The sequence below is a fragment of the Sinohyriopsis cumingii genome, chromosome 1 (genome assembly GCF_028554795.1).
Source record: "Sinohyriopsis cumingii isolate HCF-2022 chromosome 1, ASM2855479v2, whole genome shotgun sequence".
In the NCBI taxonomy this organism is placed as follows: domain Eukaryota; kingdom Metazoa; phylum Mollusca; class Bivalvia; order Unionida; family Unionidae; genus Sinohyriopsis; species Sinohyriopsis cumingii.
The window spans coordinates 102,463,732-102,491,591 of record NC_142961.1 but is presented as its reverse complement, the minus strand read 5'-3'; the positions used below and the strand labels follow the sequence as shown (position 1 = coordinate 102,491,591).

Here is a 27,860-nt window from a genome sequence, read left to right as displayed (position 1 = left end):
TTAAGCAGCCACATTTATATTTTCATTGTTATTTTTGGAGTTTGTGAAGTATAACTTTGGGTGAAAATGTATGCTACAAACTGTTCAGCCATTAAAAATAATCTTTACTGTTTCTGAATGTTATACCATTTGAGTTGTACACAGCTTGGTCTTCGAACTGAATAAGACTGCTGCTACAATGAGTTTCCTCATGAGAATTTTTTGTCAGGATTATTGATTTTTTTGGACAAAAACATGAAAAAGAACAAATTGTTTGCTCCATATACTCTTTCAGTTCATACAGAAATGAGCATCCAGATGAAAATTCTTACACTGTATTTGTGGCTGTATTCCATCTTGAAATAAATGCTTATATTTTGAGTCCAGCTGTAAACTGCACATAGCCAGATTTGCCATCACATAATGTGCTGGTAGATCTGGGTCTTTGCAGTTTGCTAGGAGTAATCAGTATAACAGACAACATAGAATCTGATCTGCAGGTACATTGTAAGATGTCAGGTCAAGGTCTGTGATGTTTGCAGTGGGACTCTGACGTTTAAGCAAGTGTAGATTGTAGTTTTTATGCTTGAACCAGTCATAGTCTGCTTTTGTAAAATGAGCACTTATGGTGCAGTCTGAAATGTAGTGATCCTTACAGTTACATGTCTTTGATATGATGTCACTCTTTAAGTCTATTTAATTTGTATTTGTTTTTTTTTTCCATGATTATAAGTTATATTTGTATTTGGTACTTGACCTTGTCCAAAGTCAAGTTCACCATGTTCCTGACTTGAAATAGTGATGATGATTTTGTTTTGGTAAACAAATAATACATAGCTAATATTTTTATGGGTGTTTGGGTTTAATATTGGGATCATTATCAATAGAAGTAAACATATTAGGGTCTGGGCAAGGACATCTTGGACTGTATTATTTTGATTAACTGGATTACCGTTACCACATAATCATACCTCAAGGCACTGATACTTTGGTATGATCAAGACCATGGGCACATCCATGCCTTCTGCACTGGATCTTAAATCAAACACCACTGAATTTCATTAGAACTTTATTCATTGCACTGGTGATAGAACTTTTTGGACTACTTGGGGTTTAATGTATGTTCTTTAAATTTTTGCTTTGTATTCAAAGGAAATAAACTGTAGTATTTAACAAAACTTGTTCTTTTGCACACTTTTCCATTACTTAGTTTAAGACCATAGAGTTGTAGCACTATTATGGATTTGTTGAATAATCATTAAATACTCTGTCAGGTCTTATTTTAAGTGTAATTAAGTGTAGTGAGGTGTATTTTTTTGAAGTGCATGTGTACCTTTTCCGTTCTTGTATGTAATGCTGCTTGCTTAGAAATAGTTATTTGACTAGGAGTTGAAAATGTAAAGAAAAACCCAATAAATTTGTACATAATTTTGAATTGCTTGCATCCTTAGGGATGAATAATATTAATTTTTAAAAGACGTGAATACTTCATTAGCAATTATCCTTAATGATAGATGTGACATGTCAGTCTGTGATATTTGCGAGAATTTATCTGTATAATTCATGTGATCTCTGTATTATCTTCACGAACACACACATATGGGCATTTACATTTAGCCTAAGCCAGAACAGAGTTAGGTTCAACATTTTGACATAATCTTTACACTCAAACTTTGCAACAGAGAAAAATTATAAGTATGCAATAACAAAGCAGAAACATTCTATGAAGCATTTATAGGTAGGTCATTTTTCTTCAATTTTTCTGTCAAATTCCCCCCCCCCCCCCCCCCCCCCCCGCCCAATATTTACACTGCATATGAAGTAGGGACAATTTTGGGACCAGAAAATTCATTTTTGGTTTATTGAGGTTTTGGTCTTGAGGTAGTAATTTTATAGCACCTCAGCCAATATAAATGGAGAAGCAATGTTCCATTTTGAATGAAAGAGATATCTTTTACCAAAGTTTCCTTCTTTATATAATAACATTGAATTAACTTTCACAAAAGCAATAATTTGTCAATTATTTTTGGTACATTAAACAAGTTATGAAAACTATAAAGATAAAAACAAAAATTCTTTCCTCTCTGACAAAATGAATAATGCATTGCCAGACTGGATTGCTCTACTAGTGGTAATAATCTTTCTTCTGAAATTCCATTCATTTTTATTTTTGTGTTTATTATTGCAATTAATCTGCAAACAGTTCTAAAGTTCACTCGAGTTCTTGTTACCAGTAAATTTTATTAATTTGTCATATGTTTCTGAACTGAAGCAAAATGAAATAAGAAAAATAGAAAGTAAAAAGAAAAAAATAGAAAGAAATTATAGCCATACATTTTATTAATTTACTCTATCCCCCCAATCAGTACAGCAATATTGTATGATTGTTATTCATTATCTTTGATCTATCAAAATATATGAATATAGAAGTAGCTATGTAAGTTAACAACAAATTCTTTTTTTATGCAAATTGACTTCTTTTCTTTTCCCATTTTCTTTCAGGCAGACATAGAGTCAGCGATCCAGACTATCAAAAAGGCCCTTGTCCTGTGCAGTAAGAAGAGAAAGAAAGTTTCCATGCTGTCTTCTCTGAGTAAAGTAGCTGGGAAAACAAACTATGTTGATTTAACGGATGGTTAGTCAAGACTTCTTAAAGAGACAGAAAATGTTTGCTTAATAATATGCAGTATTCATTTATTCAGTTTTCAGAATAAAATATAAAACCCACCAACATTTTTATTTCATTTTATAGGCATGCAGTTTGTATGCCCTCCATTTCAGTGTTTACATTAGTTACTTTGTTTGTGACTGTAATTATAGAAGTTGGTATAAAGTAGTTCTCCATTCACTTTATACAGAAATAAACACAGCTTGCCATGGCCTGATCATATAGTTATGTTCTGACCAATGAAAATCTTTGCTACAATGACCAGTTAATGCAGTTGCAATTATTGATTGTTTGGTATCAGTTTTCCATCATCTGTCCATGGACATTTGATGTTTACCACTGTGGAATTCATATTTCCGGTACAGTTTTTATCAAACTTGAAATATGGGTCTTTTGTCATCAAAATTTCTGACTACTTTGATAACAGGTGAAAATGCATATTAATGAGGTGATCTTGCATCAAATTAACTAACCATCATGCCACTGTTGTGGTCATATTTCTGATCTGATTTTGGTCAAACTTGGAATATATGATTATATCATTGAGATGTTTGACAGGTTTGTTAATGAATGAGAATCAATGCATACTAGTGAGGTGATCTTGCATCTGATTGATAATGAGTGAGATTCATGCATACTAATTAGGTGATCTTGCATCCGATTGACTGGTAATGAGTGAAATTCATGCATACTAATTAGGTGATCTTGCATCTGACTGACTGATAATGAGTGAGATTCATGCATACTAATTAGGTGTTCTTGCATTTGATTGATAATGAGTGAAATTCATGCATACTAATTTCGTGATCTTGCATCTTTCTGGCTGAGTTTGAAGATGCATTTCTGATTCAGCTTAAATCCAACTTGGTAAATAAACTTAAATCCTTAAGGTCTTGGATGAAGACAGTCATGAGAAAGATCCATGCATCTTAATGAAGTGATTTTGCATCTGATTGGGCAAGCCTGTCAGCACGTCATATTTGATCAAACTTTGTAAACAGGCTTATATCATCAAGATGTATAATGTGTTTTGTTAGGAGCAAAATCTATTCATGTAATGAGGTGATCTTGTATGTGATTGGCTGAGCTTCCTACCACTTGTGAGACTGTATTTTTGACCTGAGTTTAAGTGTTGTTGTTGTTGTTGTAGGGTTTAATGCCATTTTCAGCACAAGATAGGCTATTCATGGCAGCCAGTATAATTGGTGGAGGAAGAACCCTGGAAAACCCCGGGAAGAACCACCGACCCATGAGAAACTACTGGCAGGCTTTCTCATGTACCAACGTTAGCCGAGGCTGAGACTCGATCTCACGCAGACAGAGGTGAGATGGCAGTGATCCGTAACGGTGAGCACTTTAGACCACTCGACCACTCGGGGCCCCTGAGTTTAAGCGGGTTAATATTGTATTTCTGACCCAGTTTTAATTAAACTTGGTTAGTGGGCTAATATCATCAAGATGTTGGATTTTTTTTTATATTATGAGCATGACATCTGCACATTTATGAGGTTATCTTACATTTGATTGGCTGAATTTTGTTTTACTACTTTAGACTATTTTTATAAAAAAAACAGATTTTGATCAAATTTGGTAATTTGACCTTTGTCATCACGCCTTTGATTGAGTATGATGGCTAAGCTTTTCAGCAATCAAGCAACTTTGCTCTTGATCAGATTTTGATCAAACTTGATAAGTGGTCTTATACTATTAAGATATCGGATGAGATTGATTAAGAGCAGGATCTTTCAATTAATGAGATAATCTTTTATCTAATTGGCTAAGCTTGTCACAACTCAGGAGACTTAATTCCAATCAGATTTTTGATTCACCATAAGCTTATATTATCATTATCATTGACTGCTGCTTCTCTAATAAGGTAGAGCTGTACATATAAATGAGATACCTTGCATCTGATTGGTTGAGCTTGTTGCATCTCTAGATCTAGAGATTATATTTCTCATTCAGATTTGATAAAACTCAATAAATGGTTTATCTTGGCTGACAGTGCATATTGCTCTTTATCTGTAGGATACATTTTTATCATTTTAAAAAAAAAATTAGGTACAATCAACATGGTTAAAAGTATGAGAGATATTTTATACATAGGATGTGTTTTTACAATATCACATAAGACTGCTTAGTCAAATGGTCAGCTTTTAAGTTAGTAAGCCTGCAATATCAGGCCATCTTGGAGCTCTTTTTATGATAATGAAATTGAAGATGTCCAGTCATTACTGATTATTAAGATGACAGATTGGCCAGTTTATGAAGCATTGAAATGTTTCTGTTGTCAGCATTCAGGCCAATTTGCAGGTGAGATAATACATTTCTGGATATTTCCTTCAATTAGCCCGTGAATACTGTCCCAGTATCAATTTGAAGGATCATTTAAATTAATTTTAATGATAAATGGAATATACATAACTGTGCTCCAAGAGGCAGAGGTATTTTAAAAAATATAATAATAATATCAATAATAATGTGAATTTAGTACAGCACCTAATCTTTAAAAGCTTTAAGCATGTTGCAATATTGTATAACACAAAAACATGTACATCGGCAAGATTACAAAAAGAAACAACATGAAATTACAAAACAGAAACATGCTGACAAAAATTTAGGAAGTAAACATTATTAAGTCTTAAGTCTAAAGTTAAAAATTATTTTTCAAATTTCTGTTTTTGATATGGCTAATTATTTTGATTGAATCTGTCAGAAATACATGTTTTAGTTTGGTTTATTTCAGAGGAGGTTCATGCAGAACTGATCTATGCTGAATGTCTTCTTATGAGAGCCTTACTGACATTTGTACAGGATGAAAACCTCATCAGCTTTGTCAAAGGGGGTCTTAAAATCAGGGAGTGCTACAAAGTGTACAAGTAAGTTACTACTGATCGGAATAGGTCTTGAATAGTGTTATTATGTTTGCAAGAAGCTGAAAATTTATGTGCCATCAAAATCTCAAATACAGTAGATATTTACAGTCTTTCTTCATCAATAAGTCTGGTGCTATAATATTTAAAATTGTCTTACATTGGGAGATGGGCCTATCATTGAAATATTGCTTCTTACATACAAATTTGCAAAAATTGTCAAAAGGTAGTGAGGGATTTATCTTCAAGCATGGGGTTATTAACTTGGGTTAATTAATTATAAATTTTTAACACTTGTGGCTGTTAAGGATGATTGCATGAGTCATGAAGTAGGTGTTGATTTTATAGATGCAAACATCCTTATGTGCATATCAGCTTAAAATACCTTGGATACTCGTATTTTAAAATGACAACTGTCATGGAAAAAAACTTGTATAGGTTCCATTATATCTATGAAAATGTAACTGTTACAGTTGTAAATGCCTTGCCTTGTTAAGAAGATCGCTTATACATATATATTTTGATTTACAGTATCAGAGCTTAACTGGAAATGTAAATTGGGTCAAGCTTAAGGAACTCAAACATCAAAATGCTCAATTATATTACATAGCTTGCTAAGAAACAGTCAAGCACTTTATTAGAATCCAACCCCCAGATGTGGAAGCCCTACAGTAATAATCATTTCTATCAGTCCATCATTCTCTCCATCCATCCATTCACACTAGTTGTAAGTACTGCTCTGCAACTCTTACACGTAATTTTGTGCCATTAGATGTTGTATGTACTCGCTTATAAGACAAGTCCAATGCAAACTGCACAGACCTAATTCTGCCATCCTATAATGTGCCAGCAGATCTGGGTCTGTGCAGTTTGTAAGGAGTAGTCAGTATAACAAACAATGTAGACCCTGATCTGAAGGCACATTATGCTTTGCTGGTCAGGATCTATGTTGTTTGCAGTTTGTCTTGACTTATAAGTGAGTATATGTGGTAGGTGAATGGCCTATAACATGTTAATGCATCGTTAAAGGTCCAGTTTTGATTAAGTTTATTGCCCTTTTATTTATGAAAGTTACCTTTCCCATACAGCAGAGCCTTATAACCAGCAACGGTTCAGGAACCATTCAGCATATTTTGATGCAGACCCAGATGTGCCCATTATAGGTTTTGTCTTATCAACTCATTTCTTAGCATTGCTAGGATACTATCAAGGGTCAATACAGAAAAAATAGAGAACCATAGAGGAAACATGCTTGGCCAAATATGATGGATACAGAATACAGGGCCCCAAGTGGCCGAGTGGTTTAAAGCACTCTCCGTTATGGATCACTGCCATCTCACCACTGTCTGCGTGGGTTCGAGTCTAGGATTTGGCCAATGTGGGTATGTGAGAAAGCTTGTCAGTAGCTTCTCCTGGGTCGGTGATTCTTCCCGGGGTTTTCCCGGGTTCTTCCTCCACCATTAATACTGGCCGCCATGCATAGCCTATTGTGTGCTGAAAAATGTAGTTAAACCCCACAACAACAACAGCCTTTCCCATACAGCAGAGCCTTGTAACCAGCAACGGTTCAGGAACCATTCAACATATTTGATGCAGACCCAGATATGCCCATTATAGGTTTTGTCTTATCAGCTCCTTTCTTAGCATTGCTAGGATACTATCAAGGGTCAGTACAGAAAAAATAGAGAACCATAGAGGGAACATACTTGGCCAAATCTGATGGATACAGAATCAATCAAATAAGCACTTGGTTATAAAATACTACCTTATTTATTCAAATAATGAATAAAAAGACAGTTATTTAATAATCAAACCTGTTTGAATGATCACATTTATACGGCAGTCACCAGGCCTCAGCAGCAATTTTATTTTCTCCCTGGCAAAAATTTCTCGTCTAATATAATGTGTCTATCAGTCATCAGCTTTAGACAGTCCCTATTTAACAGCCAAATATTGGTTTCTCACTGCTTTATGTAGTGAATGGCAGGGTTCCCAAGCTAGCAGGAAGTTTGAAAAATGTGGAAGAAAGAACAGGTTTGTTCCTAACCTGCAAAAGCCCTTTTATTTTGCAAATATTGATCAGAGTCAGGGGAAGTCCATGAATTTTAATCCACCACTTGATAAAAGAACAAATATGTAATTGAGTCGTAACTGAATAGATTGTGAGTTAAACGTTTCGAGTTCTTACTGGAAGTTTTGGAGGTAGGGGAACTCTTCAGTCGGTTGAGTTAAATTTACTGTATGGATCATTTGCATGCTTGCCCTAAACATATTTTTATTGTCAATCCAAGTGTGCAGGCAATCAGATTGGTCAAGTTGAATGGTTACCCTTAGTTCACTCCATATTGGCATCTCTTCTTTTGTGGATGATTGGATGATGGGGAAAAGCAGTCACACCGTACCATTACATTGTCTGTGACATCTTAGTAAATATAAGCAAAAACTAATAAAGCTTTCCTTCCTCAGTTCTCCTTTTGATATGTAAATTTAACAAAAATTTATTGTGATAAATCTTTTCTTAAGATTTGGTAGTTGACATTCAGTGTTAAGCATTATCATCAGTAGTAATGTCCAGAGTTCACCTTTATGGTGAATTTCACTATCAGACCTAATTATGTAGAAATTTACCAGGTGTTGGAATCATTTTCAATGCAGAATCCCATGTTCTGGGTGTTCTTGACAATGACAGCATTAAATATACAGTTCACTGTTAGTTTATATTGAAAGTAGATGTTGGGGCACCAACCAGACATAAGCAGGACTCTGGAAAACAACTCATCATCTGCCCTGAAATCATAATAATTGACTCTGCCAAAGAAAATTTTACTACTTGTCTCTGACTGCTCCGGTGGCCTAGTGGTTAGAGTGTCAGCCTCGGATGCAGGAGGTCGTGGGTTTGATTCCCAGTTGAGTCATACCAAAGACTTATAAAAATGGTACTAACAGCTGCCTCGCTTGGCACTCAGCATTAAGAGATTAGTGTTAGGACTGGTCTGCCTGGTGTCAGGATAATGTGACTGGGTTGGACATCATGCTGCATGTCTGCAGCATGATACCCCAGTGCTAGACATCACTATAAACTGCCACACTGCAGACATTGTAGCGATATGACTGAAATGTTTTAAAAGTTATGTTAAAAATCCAAATCATACACACTATTTGTCCCGGGTCGAGTAGGTGCAGATTTGCACGTTAAGAATATCTCTGTGCATTTTCTACCCTTAACAAACTCTGAAGCTCAGCATTGCTTAACATGTGTGTCATTATGTCAGATTTGAGAGTGAGGCTATTTTATCATCAGAGGAGAGGGTCAAAACAATTAATTTGCTGGATGGTGAGAAAAGTAGTCACATTGTCACAGCAGAAATGGGAGTTGCCATTTGTGCCCATGTGATAGATATCATTTAATATCTTCATTCATTTGATTTGCCTGTGAATTGAACCTGTCTCTAATGAAAAACAGTTAATCTTTGAAAGATTTGAGTCAGATCACTTTTCATCAGGGTCAGGGGTCCTTCAGTTTTTACAAAACATGTTGTAAAGCCAGGCAAAGTTTTTAGTATGGTGTTAATAATAGCCACATTAAACTTTTCATTCCATATTCATCACAGGCCTCTCACATAAGCTGACTGTCTTTTGATCTCAGCATGTTGAACATCTTGTAAATCCAGATATTGCTTTAAATGTGAACAGTTGTTTCTAAGCCTAATTATAAACGTTGGCTAAGCAAAGTGGCACTGTTTCACAGACTTTGCACACATCTCACCTTAAGACATGACATTTTCATAATGATTCTAAACTAAAGGCTAAAGGTCATTGTCAAAAGGGTCAGATAGAAAACCTTGTGAATTTGATTGTCTCCCTTATTTCCATTATTAAATAGTGATCAGACTTTGTACTCTAGTGTAGAGGGTGAACATCTCTCATGAATTGAAAGGGGTGGGTCAGAGTTGGAGCAAAAGATAACATTTCAGGGTCACAGAAAAATTTCAGTAATGGTTTTCAAGTTTAACTAGAGTCAGGAAAATCTTTAACCATGTTGGACAATACCTCAAAGAGTCTTGGATTGTTAAAATGTGTAAGATTTTGTATATGGTTGTATGATCTGTTATCTTTGGCAAAGATGCATCTGACTTTGCACATACAATTTAACTTTGGACACAGAGAAACATTCCAAAAGGGCAAAAAGTAAATGTTGTGGAAAGTCAGCTATTTTTTGCAAGTTTTATATCAAGCCAAGATTCTCATATGAGAACATGTTGGAACAGGTCAAAGTCATGGGGGTATGTAAAGAAACTCTTTTTTAGCAGTTTTACATTTGTTGATTTCCACGAAAGTAAGTTATCATTTGTACTCTAAAAATTTAGCAGATTTTTTATGTGAAACTTGAAGTATACAAAACGAAATGTTCATAACTTTTACCATGTTCACTTGACATTTTGTATTTAGTAAATTGGTGTTGTTTACAGAGGCTTTTAATCCAGTTTTGGCCATTTGCAGCATACTGGTCCCCAAGATTTTAGAAAGTTGAGTTTGTTTCCCCAGAATGTTAAGGTTTACATATATTAGGTAATATCTGAAGAACTTTTGAAGAATTGTTACAGTGTGAGAGGCATGAGGAGCAGGTGGGACCTCCTAATCTCAATGAATTTTTCTCCATGGTAACAGTGGGAACCATTGGAGTAACTGTGGGAACCAGTGGTGTAACAGTGGGAACCAGTGGGGTTACAGTAGGAACAAAAGTGTTGCAACTTTCTGATTTTCTTTGGTTTTTCTAATTCTTAGAGAGTGCAGCAAAATTCTGGCCCAGAAGAAATGGCAGTCAGAGGCTCAGAGAATGCATTTTGAAAGTGGAGTCCGGATGGGTGTTGGCTCCTTTAACTTGGTAATTTGTAGATTCAGACATTAAAGATTCTTAAATTTTAAATCACTATACACCAATAAACCTGCATGCTATAGTGTTGGCAGGTTAAAAATTGCCCAAAATTTTTATGTTATTTATTATTGGATTTTACCAAATTTTGCATGTGTAACAGGTTTAGGGTCTGATCCATTAGTTACAGTCTTGGGTTTGGTGTTGGATGGGTGGGTAGGTGGATGGGTTTTGAGGGGAGGTAATAAATAGTTCAAAGCAAGGAGATTTGCCAAATGGCAGGCCATGTATGAGTAGTAGTTTTATTGTGGAATCTGCCTTGGCAGAACCTCAGCATAATGATCACTTTAGTATCTATGTGCATATCTGTCTATACGTCCATTTATAAGTCTCTCCATCTGTCCACACTCTGCATTAAAATTTATTATGTTGTTGGTTTGTCAGTCCCAGTTGGCTATAGAGTCATATTATTTGGTATGTGGACACATCTTGATGCGTACAACACTGTTATACACAAGTCTTGGTGGTTTAATGCTTGACAGGCAGTCCATAGCCAGCTTAATATTTTAATCTGTTAGAAAACTAAATTATAAAAAAATTCTGCCAAAATTGGCAGCCAAAAATTACTTAACTGTTGCTTTTCTTTTAAAGTTTTTGCTGTCAGATTTATCTATGATACCCACATACATCATTATGCATACATTAAATCTATCAACTTTTATTATCTTTGGTATTTTACCTTAATATTTCAACTTATCACATACACGATATTTGCTAGAAATGAGCAAATAACATGTATTCCATCAAGTGGGTGAAAAACTCAATATTTTCACAAGTGGTGAAGTCACAAGTGAAAACACTTGAATTTTACACCCCACAAAGTGAAACATATCTGTTATTCACTCAGAGCAAGCAAGCTTTATTTTTATCTAATGCTTTAAAACTTTTTGCCATCAACGTTATTTGTGATACTGAGAACATTATTTTGATAATAAATCTATGAACTTTGCTTATCTTGGGTGTTCTAGTGAAATATTTAATCTTATCAGACTTTCTTTTAATTATTATTATTATTGAACAGTAATTTTCTTGTTTCATTACTTAATGTTATGGTAGTCATTAACTTTATGTGTTGTATGTAGTAACTGTCTCAGGCAGCTGTCCTATATGGTAATTTTAAAAAGAAATTGTTTGGATTAAATGGTATTTTGTGACATTGCATTTTTTTCTCTTTTTAGCTGATTTCTCTTCTACCTGCCAAAATATCAAAGCTGTTAGAATTTGTTGGTTTCTCAGGAAATAAGGTAACAATTTCTAGATTTCTCAGTAAATAAGGTAACAATTTGTAGATTTATCGGGAAATAAAGTAACAGTTTGTAGATTTCTCATGAAATGTGATGTTAATATCATCTTTCCTTCAAGGGAAGTAATCACAATGATTACCATTGATTTGTACATATGGATATTTTGGTCATGACAGCCTATCAGTATCACACTTGCTTCACACCTCTATTGTCCCATGTTTAATCACAGAATTAGCTCTTCCAAGTTGCCTCTCCAAATCTGCATTTTCCTGTATTTGTCAGTTTTGTCCACTTGGACTAACATAAATACATGACATAAATCAGAAAAAATTCTTTGCAAATCAGTGTAAAGTAAATAGTTTAAAAAAAGTGAGCTGACACATGGTTGATGATTATCAACTAAGAAATACAGTTGTTCTTGCTTTTTGTCAAGATCTGAATTACATTGATATTGATATAGTAATAATTGTATTAAAAACAAACTTTTTCTCAATAATAGAAGAACCGAAACCTCAAAACTAAAGATAATCGGATCTGCTATTTATAACCTTTTAAATTTTTTCATAAATAATTTATAGTATGGCAAGGAAAATGTTACATTAATCCACTGTAAGATATGAAAAACACTCTACAAGTTATTATTGTATAATTGTGATTTGGTAGACTATAGTTGATGGCACTGCCATCTTTTGGAGATTGCCCATTCAAAGGGCATTAGTTTCTTCCAGATTTTTGTGTTTCTTCACCAGAAAGACCACAACACAACAACATCTTAACTTTTGTAAGCATGTTGTCAAAGTTGTTTGATCTTCATGTGCAATCAGTGCAAGATAATACAGTTTAAAGTTTTAATCATTAGCAGCTTTTTCTGTCTATCTATCTGTCTTGCTGTCTGTCTGTTGATTTATCTATGCACTGTAGAAGCATTTATTTTAATGGATCTCAATTTTTTCGTTGTATCTTTTTTTTAAAAAAGACGTTTTATAGAAATTCATAGTTTTTCCTGTCAAACTTTGCATATTTGTAAATATTGGTTTTCATGGATTAACCATGACAATGCCCCAAATCAAGAATAAAAAGAACAGAACTATACCAGAACAAATGGCAATTGGTGCAATGGTTATAAAGAATACTACCACCTGATTGAACACAAATTAAACACCTGTCAAGACCAATCACGTGCACTCAACATCAAAGGGACCCAATGCAGACAATAGTACTAAGCTAACTGGTTATTAAAGTACATAAGTATAATATCTGCTTTAAAATACTTACTACATAAAGTTGCACAATCAGTTACTTTCTGATGACAATGACATTAACACAGTGGCTTAAAAGGGGTAAAATTCAGCGTAGATTCCCATCCATTTGGATGTCATCATTCTACATGTGACATGCAGTTAGCAAGCAGTGTCAACATTGATGCTTTCAGAGCCCATCAAGGTGTAAAGATGCTAAATTATATGTAAACAAATGGAATCCTTTGTTTGAGCCTGCCTGATGCATGAACCAACTAAAATTACTGGCTACAAAGAAGAAACAAAATCATGTTTCTACAACTCATATGCTAAATAGGTCATGGAAAAGATCAGTATACTGTAGTAACTGATTTTGAGACTGCATCAGTCAAGCCGATTCATACTGAATGGACAGTTGTGGCTCACTCGAAAATGTGGGAAACATTGGATGTAATTATCTGTGGCTTTGAGAATGTTGGAATAGTTTAATTAAACAATTTCAGGATAATTTACTTGACAAACAATTATGAAAGCAGCAGACTTGGTTGACATGCTTCAGTAATTTTGTCTACAAATCAGTAAAGTTTGAGCTTCAGTACTCTATTGTAATTGTGTTTATTATAATTGTGTCTATTGTAATTGTGTCTATTATAATTGTGTCTATTGTAATTGTATCTATTGTAATTGTGTCTATTGTTATTGTATCTATTGTAATTGTGTCTATTGTAATTGTGTCTATTGTAATTGTGTCTATTATAATTGTGTCTATTGTAATTGTGTCTATTGTAATTGTGTATATACCTAGTGTTTCATGCTTTAAGCAATAGTTCCAGTATTTCAAATTCGTGTTATTCATTGTGATTAAGCGTGCATTGACAAAACGAGATATGCTTTCATGAGAATAAATCTGAATAAGTATCAGATCTGATTTTCAGTTATTTATTCTTTTGTTTTCAGTAATGTTAGTGTTTTGAGTATCTAATATATATTTTTTTTATCTCTATGCTTGTGTCACAACATGTTGATTTAAGGCAGTGACTAGACATTACAGCTACCAGATATCATAAGAATATTTTATTTATAGAGTGTAACTTGTTTAGTCAATGATTATTCTCCTATGAGGCCCTTTTAATTAGAAAGTATAATAATATACATCATACAAAATATAATAGTAATTACTATTTATGTTAACATATGTGTAGTGTTATGAATGTGTTTTCTTCACGATATTTCTTCTTTAAGTCTTATATATAAACACCCACATTTGTCTTTGTGTCCAAGCTGCCAAACAAAAGGTTGAGTTCAAAACTCATGGCATAATCCCAAATATATTTTTACTTCTTCAGCATCTTCAAACTTTCTTTTAAACTTGCTCATCTGAAATTTTTTAACATTTTTTGTTGTTGTTGTTGAAACTTTATTTTATCATTCACATCCATGGATGGGCAATTTGGCTGCCAAACAAAAGGTCATCAGTTCAAAACTCATAGTAGGATCCCCAGTTTTTTCCTGTTTTTGTATATTTATCTTCAAATTTTCTTTTAAACTCACTCATTACAAATTTTTGTAATTTGTTTTTTTTTATTTATAAAAAAATATTTTTATTCCCTTCCTTGGATGGGCAATTAACATAGTTCTGTAATATTTTACATGAAGTGGAAGCTTGTTTTATAGAACTGTACCAGAGTATTGGAAGCTTTTCTTAAATTGCTCTGTTCTTGGTTTTGGTTGATAAAGGTTTCCATATGATTTTAAACTGCCTTCTGAAAGTCAATTCTTTGATATATTGTAAACCATTTCAGTTCTGTAAACAATGCTTTTGATGAATAATCATTTGATGCACCTTAAATAATGCATGCTGTCCATTTCTGAAGTTTATAAATCCTGTGAGGCTGAGAGTGGGCACAGTTTTCTAATACAGTTGAACAGTAATTGATTGTTGGGAGAATATATATATATATAGCATATTATGCAAATTTCTACAGGTAAATATTTTTGATTCTACTAAGTTAGACAATTTCACATGACACTGCTTTGCAGAGCATGTCTGTATGGCCATCCCAGATAAAATTATTATCTACAGACACACCTACAAACTGTATTTAGATATTTGTGTATTTAAACAATATAAAATGCTTTATAATTCTGTTTTTTATGGATAAAATAAAATACATGTAAAAAGCTAATATTTTTTTTAACCATAGTACAGAAATGGTGTTGAGTAATCAAATAGTTTTGTGGATCTCTAGGAATAAAATAGAGTAAGAAAAATTGTTGGGGGGTGGTGCTTTTTTATCGTATGTTGCTAATTTTTCATTGGGTTTTAAGTACACGATTTGGGGCAACTATGAAATCCATGAAAACTGGTACTTCACAAAAATAGCAATACCACAGTATGTTTTTCTATCTGTCTTTGTATCTGAATTTCTGCCCATCTTCATCACATTGTATAATTCTAATTTTTCTGTTGTAGAAACTTGGTCTTTCGGAGTTACAGCGGGGGAGTGACATGCTTTCTAGTCTTAGGGGCCCAATGTGTTCAATTTTTCTCATATCTTACCACACTGTCATTTGCTATGTTCTAGGTAAGTACTTGCAATGTATTTAATTATTTAATAGTAATATATCATCAATACTCGCTTATAAGAAGAGTCAGACTGCAGACAACAAAGATCCTGATTTGCCATAGCATAATACGCTTGCAGATCATGGTCTGTGCTGTTTGTTGTTCTGATTATTCCTAACAAACTGCACAGACCCAGATTTGACAGCATTTAAAGTCAGGGCCATACCTGTGTGCGTTTAATGATCTTGCAAAAATCAAACAGAAGCCATTTCAGTTTCTAATTCAGCATTTATTATCCATTAGTGTAAACTCAAAACGGTAACTGTATTTCACAAACAAGACTCACTTAAAGTTGAAAAGTCGTTTTTCTGTGTCTGATTCATCATCAGATCTAGGTCCAAAACTCCTGATCTCTGGCTTTTTGTTTCTTGGTCCAGCAGCTTGCCTCAGCCTGATGGCATCTCTTGGCTTATAATCCTTGAAATTTGGTGAGTTAAGCAGCACCATCATTAGTGATTCCAGGAAAGATTTATGAAACTGTATCTATCAAGAAATAAGTACACATGCACTTGCATATATTTCTCAGTACAGAAAACATCACAGCCTTTTTTGGGACGTACTTCAGCCTTTCATATGTTTTTCCCATCATTTCTTGTACTTTATATCTCTCCTCTCTTGAGTTTATTGCAATCTAATTTCTGATGTTTTGGTGGCAGCTGCACACTTTGCAAAAGCTTCTTCATCTTGCTAATTGGCACCTCACAATACATTGAATGTTTATCAACAGCTTATAAATATTAAACCATGTTATTCAGTACAATTCTGGATAATAATTCATTAGGCCACCCAATGCAACTATTTCTGATTGGCCAATACTAGCTCGTCACCCTTTATTATTTGTTATTCATCTGTATTGAAAATGGCCAGTACACCATGGCTTGTTCCATGTACATCAAGACTGTTTTCACCGTAACCACCTTGATTTACTTGATACATGGAATAACACCTGTCCAATTCTGCAGAGAGAATTTATTGTACCTCATCAAGGAGATTAGTAAGTTTTCAAGTAACATAATAAACAGTAGTGTTGGGAATAGGTTGAAATTTCATTATAGATCATTGGTCAAAACAACTGATCGATGATCGATTATCAATCGATTAAATATGGCTGCCACATGACAGAAATGATGAAAGTAGTCCTGAGGGTCTAACTGGTATATAATCTGGGTTTTTGTAATATGATTAATTATAGGATTGTTGTTTTATATCTTTAAATAAAAAGAAATTATCAAAATTATGTTCATTTCTTTGTAACAAAAGCAGGTTACTAAAAAACAAATTATCAAAATTATGTTTATTTGTTTATAACAAGAACTTAAGAACAAGTGAATAACAATAAAATCACTTGTCATCTAAATGACTGGACAGTAGGTACATGACTAGAATCACTTAATCATGATTATAATTAGATATATGAACTTAATTAAAATAACAGTCTAGAATTTTAAACTCTGAACTGAAGAGTCTTCAACATGTTCACTAAGGTAATAGGTACAACCGAGTCATTCAATCAACATTCAGAGCATGACTCTACAACTTCATGTAAAAAACACCATCACATCCACATTTTCTGATTTGAGCTGAGATCACTCTTTATTTATAAGGTTGCCTTCTAGTCTGAAAATTCTCTTGGAAGAAACACTAGATGCTGCCATTTATGATAATAAAACATGTCAAAACCTCCCCTTTACTCTAAATTTTATGTTTTATTTTGACATTTTTTACTTACTGTTTTAAAAAAATGTAAGGAAATGTGGTGTGATTGACCATTTAGGCCTGTATCATAGTACAAAACAATATTTATTTATCTATACATTGTTTTTCTTATATATAATATAGCATGACTCACTAAGAAAAGATCATAAAAACAAAACAAAAGTGCTTTAGTTTGAGATTGTGTATACATCTTTTACTAACCATTGAATGTATATTCTTTTTTGCACAACTTACGAAATCACTTTTTTGTGGTTTAGATTGCCCTTATTTGCTGTATGATCTCCATTTTTCTGAACCGAAAGTAGGCCCACACTTTTGATCGTTTCTTTCGGGAAATTCAAAAAGTTCAATTTCACTTTTGCTTGCAGTTTTTTTTAAGTGAGTTGTGTAACAAGATAACTGGGTGGGATTTTGGATTAACAACAGAACACTTTTGATGGTGATACAAATACAGTGTTTAATAATGAACGACTTGAATAAGCAATTAATTATAATTAATATGTGCGTGTATATGATCTAAATATTAGATCAATTAACATAAAATGCACAGACTTAATAGTGAAAATACAAATAAATGACCTTACACAGAACAAGGACAAGGGGTGAATGATTCACAGTGATTTCACAACGAAAAGATTGATGTATTTTACTCAAATAGTAAAACAAAATTTAATATTTTATTCATATTGTAAAATGTACTCACTCAATTAGTGAAATTATGTAAACAAAAGGGACAGATATAAAAATTATCTTTACAGTCCCAAAACCACACTGGATTTTACAAACCCCCAAAATTAGCCCACGGTTTCCTGTATGGAGTTGCACACTCTGTCACCAGCACACTCGGCTACCAGTCACACTGGCCAATCAAGCCGTCAGTATTCCAGGTTGGTCAATCAAGCAGTCAGCGCCCACCAATCTCAGTCAGCAATGCCCGATCACCTGCTACTCAACCAGCAACACTGTTTATTCAGCTCTGTGGCTGCTATGGTTCAGCTTCACAGCTGCTATGGTGGACTTTTATGGTTAGCTCTGCAGCTGGCACCATGTAGACTCCGATCACTCCAATAACTTGGATCGCTCGGGTCAGCTGAAAATACATCTGACACCATGTACTATATACAGAATACATTGTTGGCACAATAATTACAAAACAACAAACAGGTTCAGAAGTAAACTTAACCATGCCCGACAAGAATCATACAATACTAAATGTTTCTTAAAAGTGCAGCTTTATATTGCTAATATAAATCTCTATGAGTCACAAACCGAAATAGAAAATATTTGCATTACACTTCGTAAACCAAAGCTACATAGCAAACATACAAAAATAAATGTGGTAGTACAATAGTTATAACTTAAACACAACAAATTAATAATTCACATACCTCTACAGCTGAAGATGTGCAAGTCCTTAAAGTAGACCACACACTGATAAGACGTTTTGTAATGTGAAGATTTAATTTTATTATGAGGCATTTACACACAGACAAAGTCATCATACATTGTCTGTGCACTGGAAGCATTTGGTTTTTCCCATTGAAAGCACTTCGTATGTGCGGCATAGGATGAACTGAACTCACTATTTCTAAATATTGTATAATATACATAAATCACTCTCGGGTATTATTGTACACAAAAAATGAAACCTGAGTACATGTGTTTAATAAATAAAAGGATGTATACAATTCCATGACAAGTTGCTTATATCAAGGCTTGATTATATTTTTAAAAAATGGATAGCCATGAATCAAAACAAAATATTCTTCTTATTGTCATTAATTTAGCATAGTCGATACCATAATTTTCATAATTGTACTATTAAATTTATATATTTTGGGGTTATTACAACTCAGTAGTAATAATAATTTAACAAATTTATCATTACTATTAGGAAGCTCAATCATGAAAAGTCATATTCAATTAATCAATCAAACATGAGAGATGCTTGAGTAACTCAATTGGAACAGCACTAATGAACAGATTAATTGGCCATAAAAGAAAATGGTGTCTCATGTTTTTATTTGATACATCTAGCACAAGAACGCCTGTTAACTACAATGGTAGTGACCAGCAGATGCTTTCACTGCTCCAGCAGATTAATGACATCTTGGGCTTTTGTGATCCATTGGCAAATTCACTGACCTCCTGTTAATAGATTAGCATTAATTTTTGCTCTGCAAATACTAATTAGAGGAGGGAATATTTAGCTTGGATTGGGGTCTTGACATCTTGAATGAGGTAAGCAATGCAAATAAGTATTACATAATTAAAATTAGTTTCTCTTCTACCACCACAAAAAATGGACCCCCCCCACATCTATCATGTAACTTAATACTTTCCCTTGCAGGTGTTGCAGATGGTGATATAGACCTTGCCAGTAGAGTATTACAGCCTTGTCTCCAAAATTATCCAAATGTGAGTAGTGAAAATAGTTTCAGGTTTTATAGGTATTTGGTTCCACTATTGCTAGAAATGGTTATAAACATAATCTGCAAAAGTTTTCCTTTTCATGTCACTAAGTTTTATTTTAAAAAAAAAAAACAGAAAATGCACAGAGGAACCTCAGAATACTGAATACTGTGACAACTAGAAACTCCCTTATCCATCAAGAAGATAGTATCACAAATTAGTCTTTGAAAGTTGAAAACCTCAACACAAAATGGTTGTATGGCATCCATTAGTCCCACTTTACAACTTCAATTTGCCAGGTAAATTTAGACAACTTCACATCTGACCACTTTACCTTATTCAATCCCCAAATAATTTAAATCAGTATTGTTTGATTTTTGTACAACTTTGCTTATTTAGAAAAACAATGTCATCACTGTTTTCTCATAACCCAAAGTAGTAACACAGTTAATTCTTCCTTGTTTTAATCTGCTTTGGAATGAAGCTATTCCAAAAATTTAATACAGTACCACAATGGATCCCATCATCAAAATCATACCAATATGTAATAATATAAGTTGAAAGAAAACATGGTGAAGCTTAGTGTTATATCTTTATTTACTTTTCAAAACTCCAGTATTTAGCATATTATTGATAGTTCCCTTCATAATGTGGTTTGGTATATTAGGACATTCCCAGTATATTGTTGTTCCATACATGCTGCAGTTTGCACCATAGTGCAGCCCAGTGCATAATGTTGTTATTAGTTATGGGCCCAGACTACCACGTTTTTGTTTCATTTTAAGCAGTGAATGATGGATTTTTTTAGTTAAATATTTGTGATGATTTATTGGAGTGAAATGCAGTAAATATTTTCACTGCCTTGTTGACAATATTTTAACCATTAAATATGAGCTAAGTTTAGACACATACATGGTCTAGTGATAAGTATGGCTGCCTCACATACAGATGAACCAAGATCAAATCCAATAATGTACATATACGTTTTTGCTTCAGTTTGTTTCAATGTGCTATTTTTCCTTCAATTAGGGAAGACAGTTTTGTTACTACTGAGATTTTTTGTGCCATTATACACAAAACACAGCTGAACATTTATATAAAACTACTGAGATCATGCAGGATACAGCAAATAAATATGCTACTTCAGTCTGTTATGCAAATTATTAGACAACATATTTGAGCATAAAATAAAAAGAAAATTTGCATGCTTCAAGTGAGTAACAGATATATTTAATTACTTGGGAGATAAGCTTAAATGTTTTCACTCATGGCTTCACCGCTTGTGAAAATACTAAGCTCTTCACCCACTCGATGAAATATATCCATTATTCAGTCATTTCAAGCAGATATCTTCTACATAAGAAGGGAGAGATGTATTATGATTTCTTAACCATGCTATTTTGACAGAGACAGAAAGAGATATAAAATTAGCCAGATTATTTTGGAAGTGACAGAATGAGTTATACAATTTTTGGCAGTGACAGAATGAGTTATACAATTTTTGGCAGTGACAATGAGTTATAAATTGGGCAACAAAGTGTATTGTCACAAGAAAAGACTAATTTAAGTAAAATTTCAATACAAAGTATGATTCTTTTATGTTTGCTGGACTAGATTATTTCTGAATGTTCTTTTTCACTACTTGAGCTGAATATTTTAGCGTCAAAAGTTAATGTAGGTATAAAAACACTGACATAAACATAAACTGTACAGTTTGTAGAGGAAAAAAATAATTCACAATTTTATTTTAATAAGAAAACAACATGCTTTGTAGTAGCCAGCAATAAAAAGAAGACATTGTTTGGAGTAGCAGAAATGAAGCCTACATTACAATCACACAAGAGAAAAGAAAAAATATTTTTCTGAAACTTAAGGCACTAAAATGGCTGAATAACCAATACTTACAAGAAACAATAACCAATACTTACAAGAAAAAAATAACCAATACCTACAAGAGACAATAACCAAGAAAAAAATAACCAATACTTACAAGAAACAAACCAAAAAATACCAGTTGTGATGATGAGAACAGTTAAATGGGAATGATAATCAAATTAATTCAGTCTTGCTTCAAGGCAGATCAAGTCAACAGCAAACAGTAGATTTCTAATACACAGCAACTTGTAAGACAAGACAGATGTACACATGACCTTCACTAATTAATAACCTTTTTACAAATGGAAGGGTACCTGCCTGTTATTTGTTAAAATTTGTACATATGTAAGTATACCAGTTATAAAATATGTATCCAATTGCTATGTACCCTATATGCATGTAACAAATGGCAGTCCAATGAAAGGTACAATTAGACCTGCTAAAAATTGCTTTAAAAGACTCGAGTTACAATGCTAAATTTCAAACTATTATTTATTATATACATAAGCGTGATTAGTGAAATAAGTTTCATATTTTTTTAAGCCTATATTTTCACATGTTAAAAAATACAAGATTTACTATTGTGTCACACAATGCTTGATTGTGTGTGCTGACAGAAGTTATTCCTGCAGCAAGAAAAACAGTACTTTGTGAGCTATAAAAAAATAAATGGAAACTGCATTAACTTTCAGAAATGGAAGTTATTTTTCCTGAAGAAATTTTATTCAGTGGTGTTCCCATCTCAGTGAAGTTATTTCCCCATTTTACCTTGGCAACAGAGATAAACCCACTGTAGTGCACTGCTGAATCAAGCTTGCTTCATGGTCATATAGGATCCGATAAGTCATTGATATTTATATGATCATCTGTTCCATAAGGTTGAAATTGATGTGATATTACAAAAATAGGGGTGGGGGTGATGTGCTAAAGAGTGGACTTAATCTTCCAAGCTTCAATCAGGTGCATGCTTGGTATAAAATAAGATTTTTAAAAATTTTCCTGTGTAAATACCAGATTAATTTCATCTTGTGGTACAAAAACATTACATTTTAAATCATGGTTTAGCCACGATATCACCTTTTTATACTGTGTGATGAAATATATCTTGTATTAGTTAGGAAAATCAAATATCCTCAATATTTTGGGGTGAAAGATGGGGTTGAATCTGTGTAGAGATAAATTTAAAAGCTGTTTCATTAAACATAAAATAGCAACTTGAATTGATCTTACTTTCAACACAAAGTCATGATGCAAAACTCGTAAAGTTTGAAGTTTCGCAGAAGTTTCATTAAGCAAATGTTTAACAATCTTGAAGTAAATAGATGATATAGGATGTTTTTGCTGTAAATGTTTCATCACTTTGCCACGGGTTTTAAAATGGCTTTTTGTATGCTGGTTAAATATGACATGTACAACATTTTATTGATTTTCTACCATATTTAGTTTCATTGACAAAAACGATGAATATTTGACTTTAGTTAAAGAGACAGATTTGTGTTTCTTTATTTAGATTTAATTTTAAGATTATTTTCTTAGAAATTTGTTAACTCAATTTTTTTACTGACAACTACTCCTCGGGATATTCAATTACTGGCTTTCTACACAACTACTTCATGGTGTAATGGATATTGTAATGTCTGAATTCCACAATACAATTAAGTTGCCTTTTAATTTGAATGACTTTAAGATTTGTTACAAGTCTTGTTAACTGCACTTGCAGCAGTGTAATTGACAGGATGATGCAGGGTTATTAGCATTTAATTTTTTTTTATATATTAAATTTTACAGATCCAGAGGGACAGAAACAATCACAATAAAAGTAAATATAGCATAGTGCTGAAATGAACAATCAAAAAAGAATAATTCAAATTTTTATGAATTGACTGCATTTTCTACACTTTGATTGGATGTAAACGGTCACGTGATACTGATCTGGAATTTTTTACACATCGATAAATTCTGCGAATTACTTATGGTTCCTTGTTACCAGATCATTTGATGTGAAGTTTTATTTAAATCAATGCCTTACACCCTAATAATAATAACAACAAGCTCCCACCCACCCACTCCTGTGATTTCTGCTCAAAATTGACTGGCCACAGCTTAAAATCGATCATTAGAAGTTAAAACAATGTAATTGCACAGACCTTCCTGCACTCCAACACTCACCCCTTTTGACGAAGAAGCATATTGTAGGCTTTAGAAGCCAGTCTTTGGAAATTATTGCATTTTACTTCGACAACATGTTAAAGCAGCAGTTATTAAAGGTCCGGTTCATATGTCAACCAAGGGATATCACTAAAATGGACACAAATTTGCTTTTGAAAGATTGAAATGCGTAGAAAGTAACAACGATGTTGCTATAACAACACGTGCCATATGCAAGTATAATTTAAAAAAGAATATTCCTAGTTTAATAGCAGCAATCATTTTTTATGTATTAAAATAATGATCATAACAGTATATCACTGGCATGACCCGCTATGACATTATACCCATTATCACTGTATAAAGAATCGATGAATCTTGGCTAGCGAAGATAGGGCTATGTATTCTATCGCAGTTGAGAGGCTAATGAAAGAAAACTTTAATGTACATAAAAGTGAATGTTTTGTTGGTTAAATCTCCTGATCTGATGTTAGGAAGGAAGTAAATTGGAATTATAAGGATTAAATGATCATGGAAATTTACACATCGATAAATACCCAACCATGATCATTTAATCCTGTAATAAATTTTGGAAAATATTTGAATTGGAAATTTGTATCCCAATATTTATTGTATCTTTTGCAGTAATAATGCAGATCAAGAGTAAAGAATTTCCTGTTACACTTTTAATTATTTTATTTAAAAAAATTTTTAGGGATTAAATGTAAAAAAAGTAGAAGTTCTAATGGCTTTTTACTTTATCCAAATTGAATATTCTCTTTTCTTGTTATTAATGTTTCTTTTTTTCCATGATGACTGTACAAATTAATTTTTTTATTCAGATGTTTATGTAGGGCTTTGCAAGTTGTAAAAATGTCAGCTTGCCCATGGCAGGCTTACTTAAAAACTGAACTTGCCCTTAGGGAATATGAACTTACCCAAAAAGTGTGGGTAAAAATATCACAAATAAAATAAGGTGAATATGGTTAACTAAAAATGTTATTGCATTATATTTATTTTTACAACTATAGAACATTTATCTCTTTTCATCTTCCTCCACCATTAATACTGGCTGCCATGTATAGCCTATCGTGTGCTGAGAAATGGTGTTAAACCCTACAACAAAAAAAATCTTTTCATCTTTGTTGTCACCTTAAAACCATGTGTCATTAATTACAGTTTTAAAATATGACCTATGTAAATAGTACTTATAGAATAAATACGTAGATGAATAAAAGAAGGAAAAAAAGGAAGGGGTAGAATGCAGATCTAGATATAAGAGCATATATATGCATGTATAGAAATAGGCAGGTAAATTGATATGTAGATAAGGGTTATGGAAATGGCTATATGTTTTTGATTGAGAGAGTATATGTTTTTGATTGATTGAGAGAGAGAGAGAGAAAGAGAAAGTGAGATGATGATGATGATGTTTCAGTAAAAGACCTTAAACCGAAAAACTTCAGTAGCCAAGAACAGAACAGTGTTAACTTTATTTTAATTATGTCTTATTATATCATAGCATTTTTTTTATCAATGTTTGCACTTAAATACTAATTGATCATGAAGTTTTAAGTATCCACCAGTAAAAAACCCAAAGATAGACTGAGCCCCTCACTGAAATATTCCCATGTCAATAAATTCACTCTTTGCCTTGGAGTGTTTGATTCTTTTTCCATGTTATCCAATTTTCAACGTGAAGTTGGTGACATGCATATGTGTGTGAGATTTGGATTTTAACATAGCTTTAGAAAAATGTCTGTCATATTGTTATGATGTCTGCAGTCTGGCAATTTATAGTGATGTCTAGCACTGGAGCATCTTGCTGCAGACATGTAGCATGATGTCCAACCCAGTCACATTATCCTAACACCAGGTCGATCTGTCCTAACACTAATCTCTTAATGCTGAGTACCTAGTGATGCAGCTGCTAGTACCATTTTTATAAATCTTTGGTATGACATGCCTGAAGTTGGAACCCGCAACCTTCCGCATCCAAGGTGGACGCTCTAAGCCTTCACTGGGACAGTCATGATATGCATCTAAACAAGTCAGCATTTGAGAATGATTTGAGAACACTTAAAAAAATCAATCAAATTATTTGCTAATTTTGAATATGTTTCAGTTTCCTGTAATCATCATGCCAATGATGAATGATAAATACTACTTGTAAGTACTAGATTTTTAGGTGGCTAATCATTAGAGACCAATGACTTTTATTTCCAGAGGCACCTGTTAAAAATCTCATGAGTTATATTATTAACAATTATCACATAGTTTTCTTGAAATCTATGACATGCATCAAAACAATCTTTGACAAACTGATTGCTTTGAATCGGCAATCTCAGCACATTTGGAGCTCACAAACTGCCCATGGCTAGGCTAGGACCTACAGAGTTGCAGAATTCCGTATGTGTACAGATATTACAAGTAACATAAAACTGATATTAAAATATAATTATTTATTTCCTATTTGTCCAAACTTCCCTAAAATCATTAATATTCACATCATTATGTCTGCCTGAGAAAATGTAAAACTGACCTTGATGTTGTCTAGAAGATGGAATTAAAGACTTTGACACTATATAAAATGGAAAAAGTCTCAATTGATGGCAGAAACTGTGGGTAGTTAGGTAATAAAAGAATGAGGGACATATAAATGTGATATATGTACTGTGGTAAGTTAGCATGACCTTTCTCTCTCAGGCTCAGTGTTTTGTACTTGCCCACAGGCAAATATCACAAACTTCAGCTTACCCAAGTCAAATTTGAGCTTGTCCTAGGCTTCAGGCAAGTGGATTTGTAAAGTCCTGACTAAAGCAATAATTATATGATTAAAAACACTTTTTGAATTTTAAGAGCAGTTCAGACCTAGAAAAGTTTATCAGGTAAGACCCATTTCATGAAACTGCTCAAAGTTGAGTACCTACTCAGTTCTATTTTTATCAGCTGTGGTAAGACAAGTATGCATTCATCATAAGTTTGAGGTGGTAAGACAAGTATATATTCAGACTGATATGTTTTGTGAAAGAACGGCAATGCTTAGACTATTCATGTTTCATCAATCCAGGAAAATGGTTTTAAAATTACCCTCTGATAGTTTTCCCATGCATCTCCATTTTCATTGGTTGTTAGTAATTATACAAATACAAAAATTGCAGATTTTTTTAGTTTTTCTAATATGGTATCTGCTTTATTTTAATCTGTGGAAACTTATGTAGCTTAGTAATTCAGCTATCTTGATGACAAGTCAAGCTACAGGATGGATGACAGTTGTTTACAAAATATTTAAAAAACTCGGGCTTTGTGGACTCTGACTTGACCTGTGTCTACCTTGACAATGGTGACAATTTCACAATGACATCACAATGAATATTTGAATATAAAATGAATACAGGCTGCCATATATACTAGCTTATAAGATAGTTCCAGCTGCAAAGTCTGCAGAACCAGATCTGCCATTGCATAATGTGCCTGCAGATTTGGATCTGTGAAGTATGTTAGGTGTAATCAGTAGAACAAACAGCATTGACCTTGATCTGAAGGCACATTATGCTATATCAGATTAGGATCTTTGTTGTTTGCAGCTTGACTCAGCTTATAAGCAAGTATATACGATATGAATATTAATAGGAAAATCAGGTATTTGTTTTAGCACCAGTGTAACAACACATTATATATGGTAGATTTACATCTACATCATGTATCTATACATGTACAAATTACAGCAGATAAAAACCTGTATTTGTCCATTCAGCAATCATAGGATTCCTTTCAAAGCATTTTTATGAATGGCAATATTATTAATCATAATATCTGTGTTGTGTGTTTCTAAAAATGAGTTAATGTTTCATTGTTTTTAGTTTTAAAGACTGTTTTCTGATATTCAGACAAATTTCTGTGCAATAATAAAGAGTTTTATGTCTAATATTAATTCTAGGAAAATTGTACGCTATCTTCCCATTAAATTAAAACAATAAAAATGGCTGTGTATAAGTTAAAAAAGAAATACAATATCAACATTCATTCTCCTGCTCTAAGGCTGGTACATTAAAATGTCTGCAGATTTGCTAATAGGAGTTATTTGTGCTGATAAAATTAATGCTTTTATTCATTTTTAAGTCTGAAATTGTTCTTTTGATTTATAT

At 33.1% G+C, this 27,860-nt stretch overlaps 1 protein-coding gene across 1 annotated transcript in view; it reads left to right on the top strand.

Annotated features, from left to right (window-relative positions):
• The window catches only part of LOC149807461 (tetratricopeptide repeat protein 39B-like), an 86,776-nt gene that overhangs the window by 35,294 nt on the left and 23,622 nt on the right, over window positions 1-27,860 (top strand). The window contains exons 5-10 of the mRNA XM_089966847.1: window positions 2,482-2,614; window positions 5,394-5,526; window positions 10,306-10,405; window positions 11,632-11,697; window positions 15,409-15,520; window positions 19,628-19,695. Of these exons, the coding sequence (XP_089822973.1) occupies window positions 2,482-2,614; window positions 5,394-5,526; window positions 10,306-10,405; window positions 11,632-11,697; window positions 15,409-15,520; window positions 19,628-19,695 (612 nt within the window). The remainder of the gene's footprint in view (window positions 1-2,481; window positions 2,615-5,393; window positions 5,527-10,305; window positions 10,406-11,631; window positions 11,698-15,408; window positions 15,521-19,627; window positions 19,696-27,860) is intronic.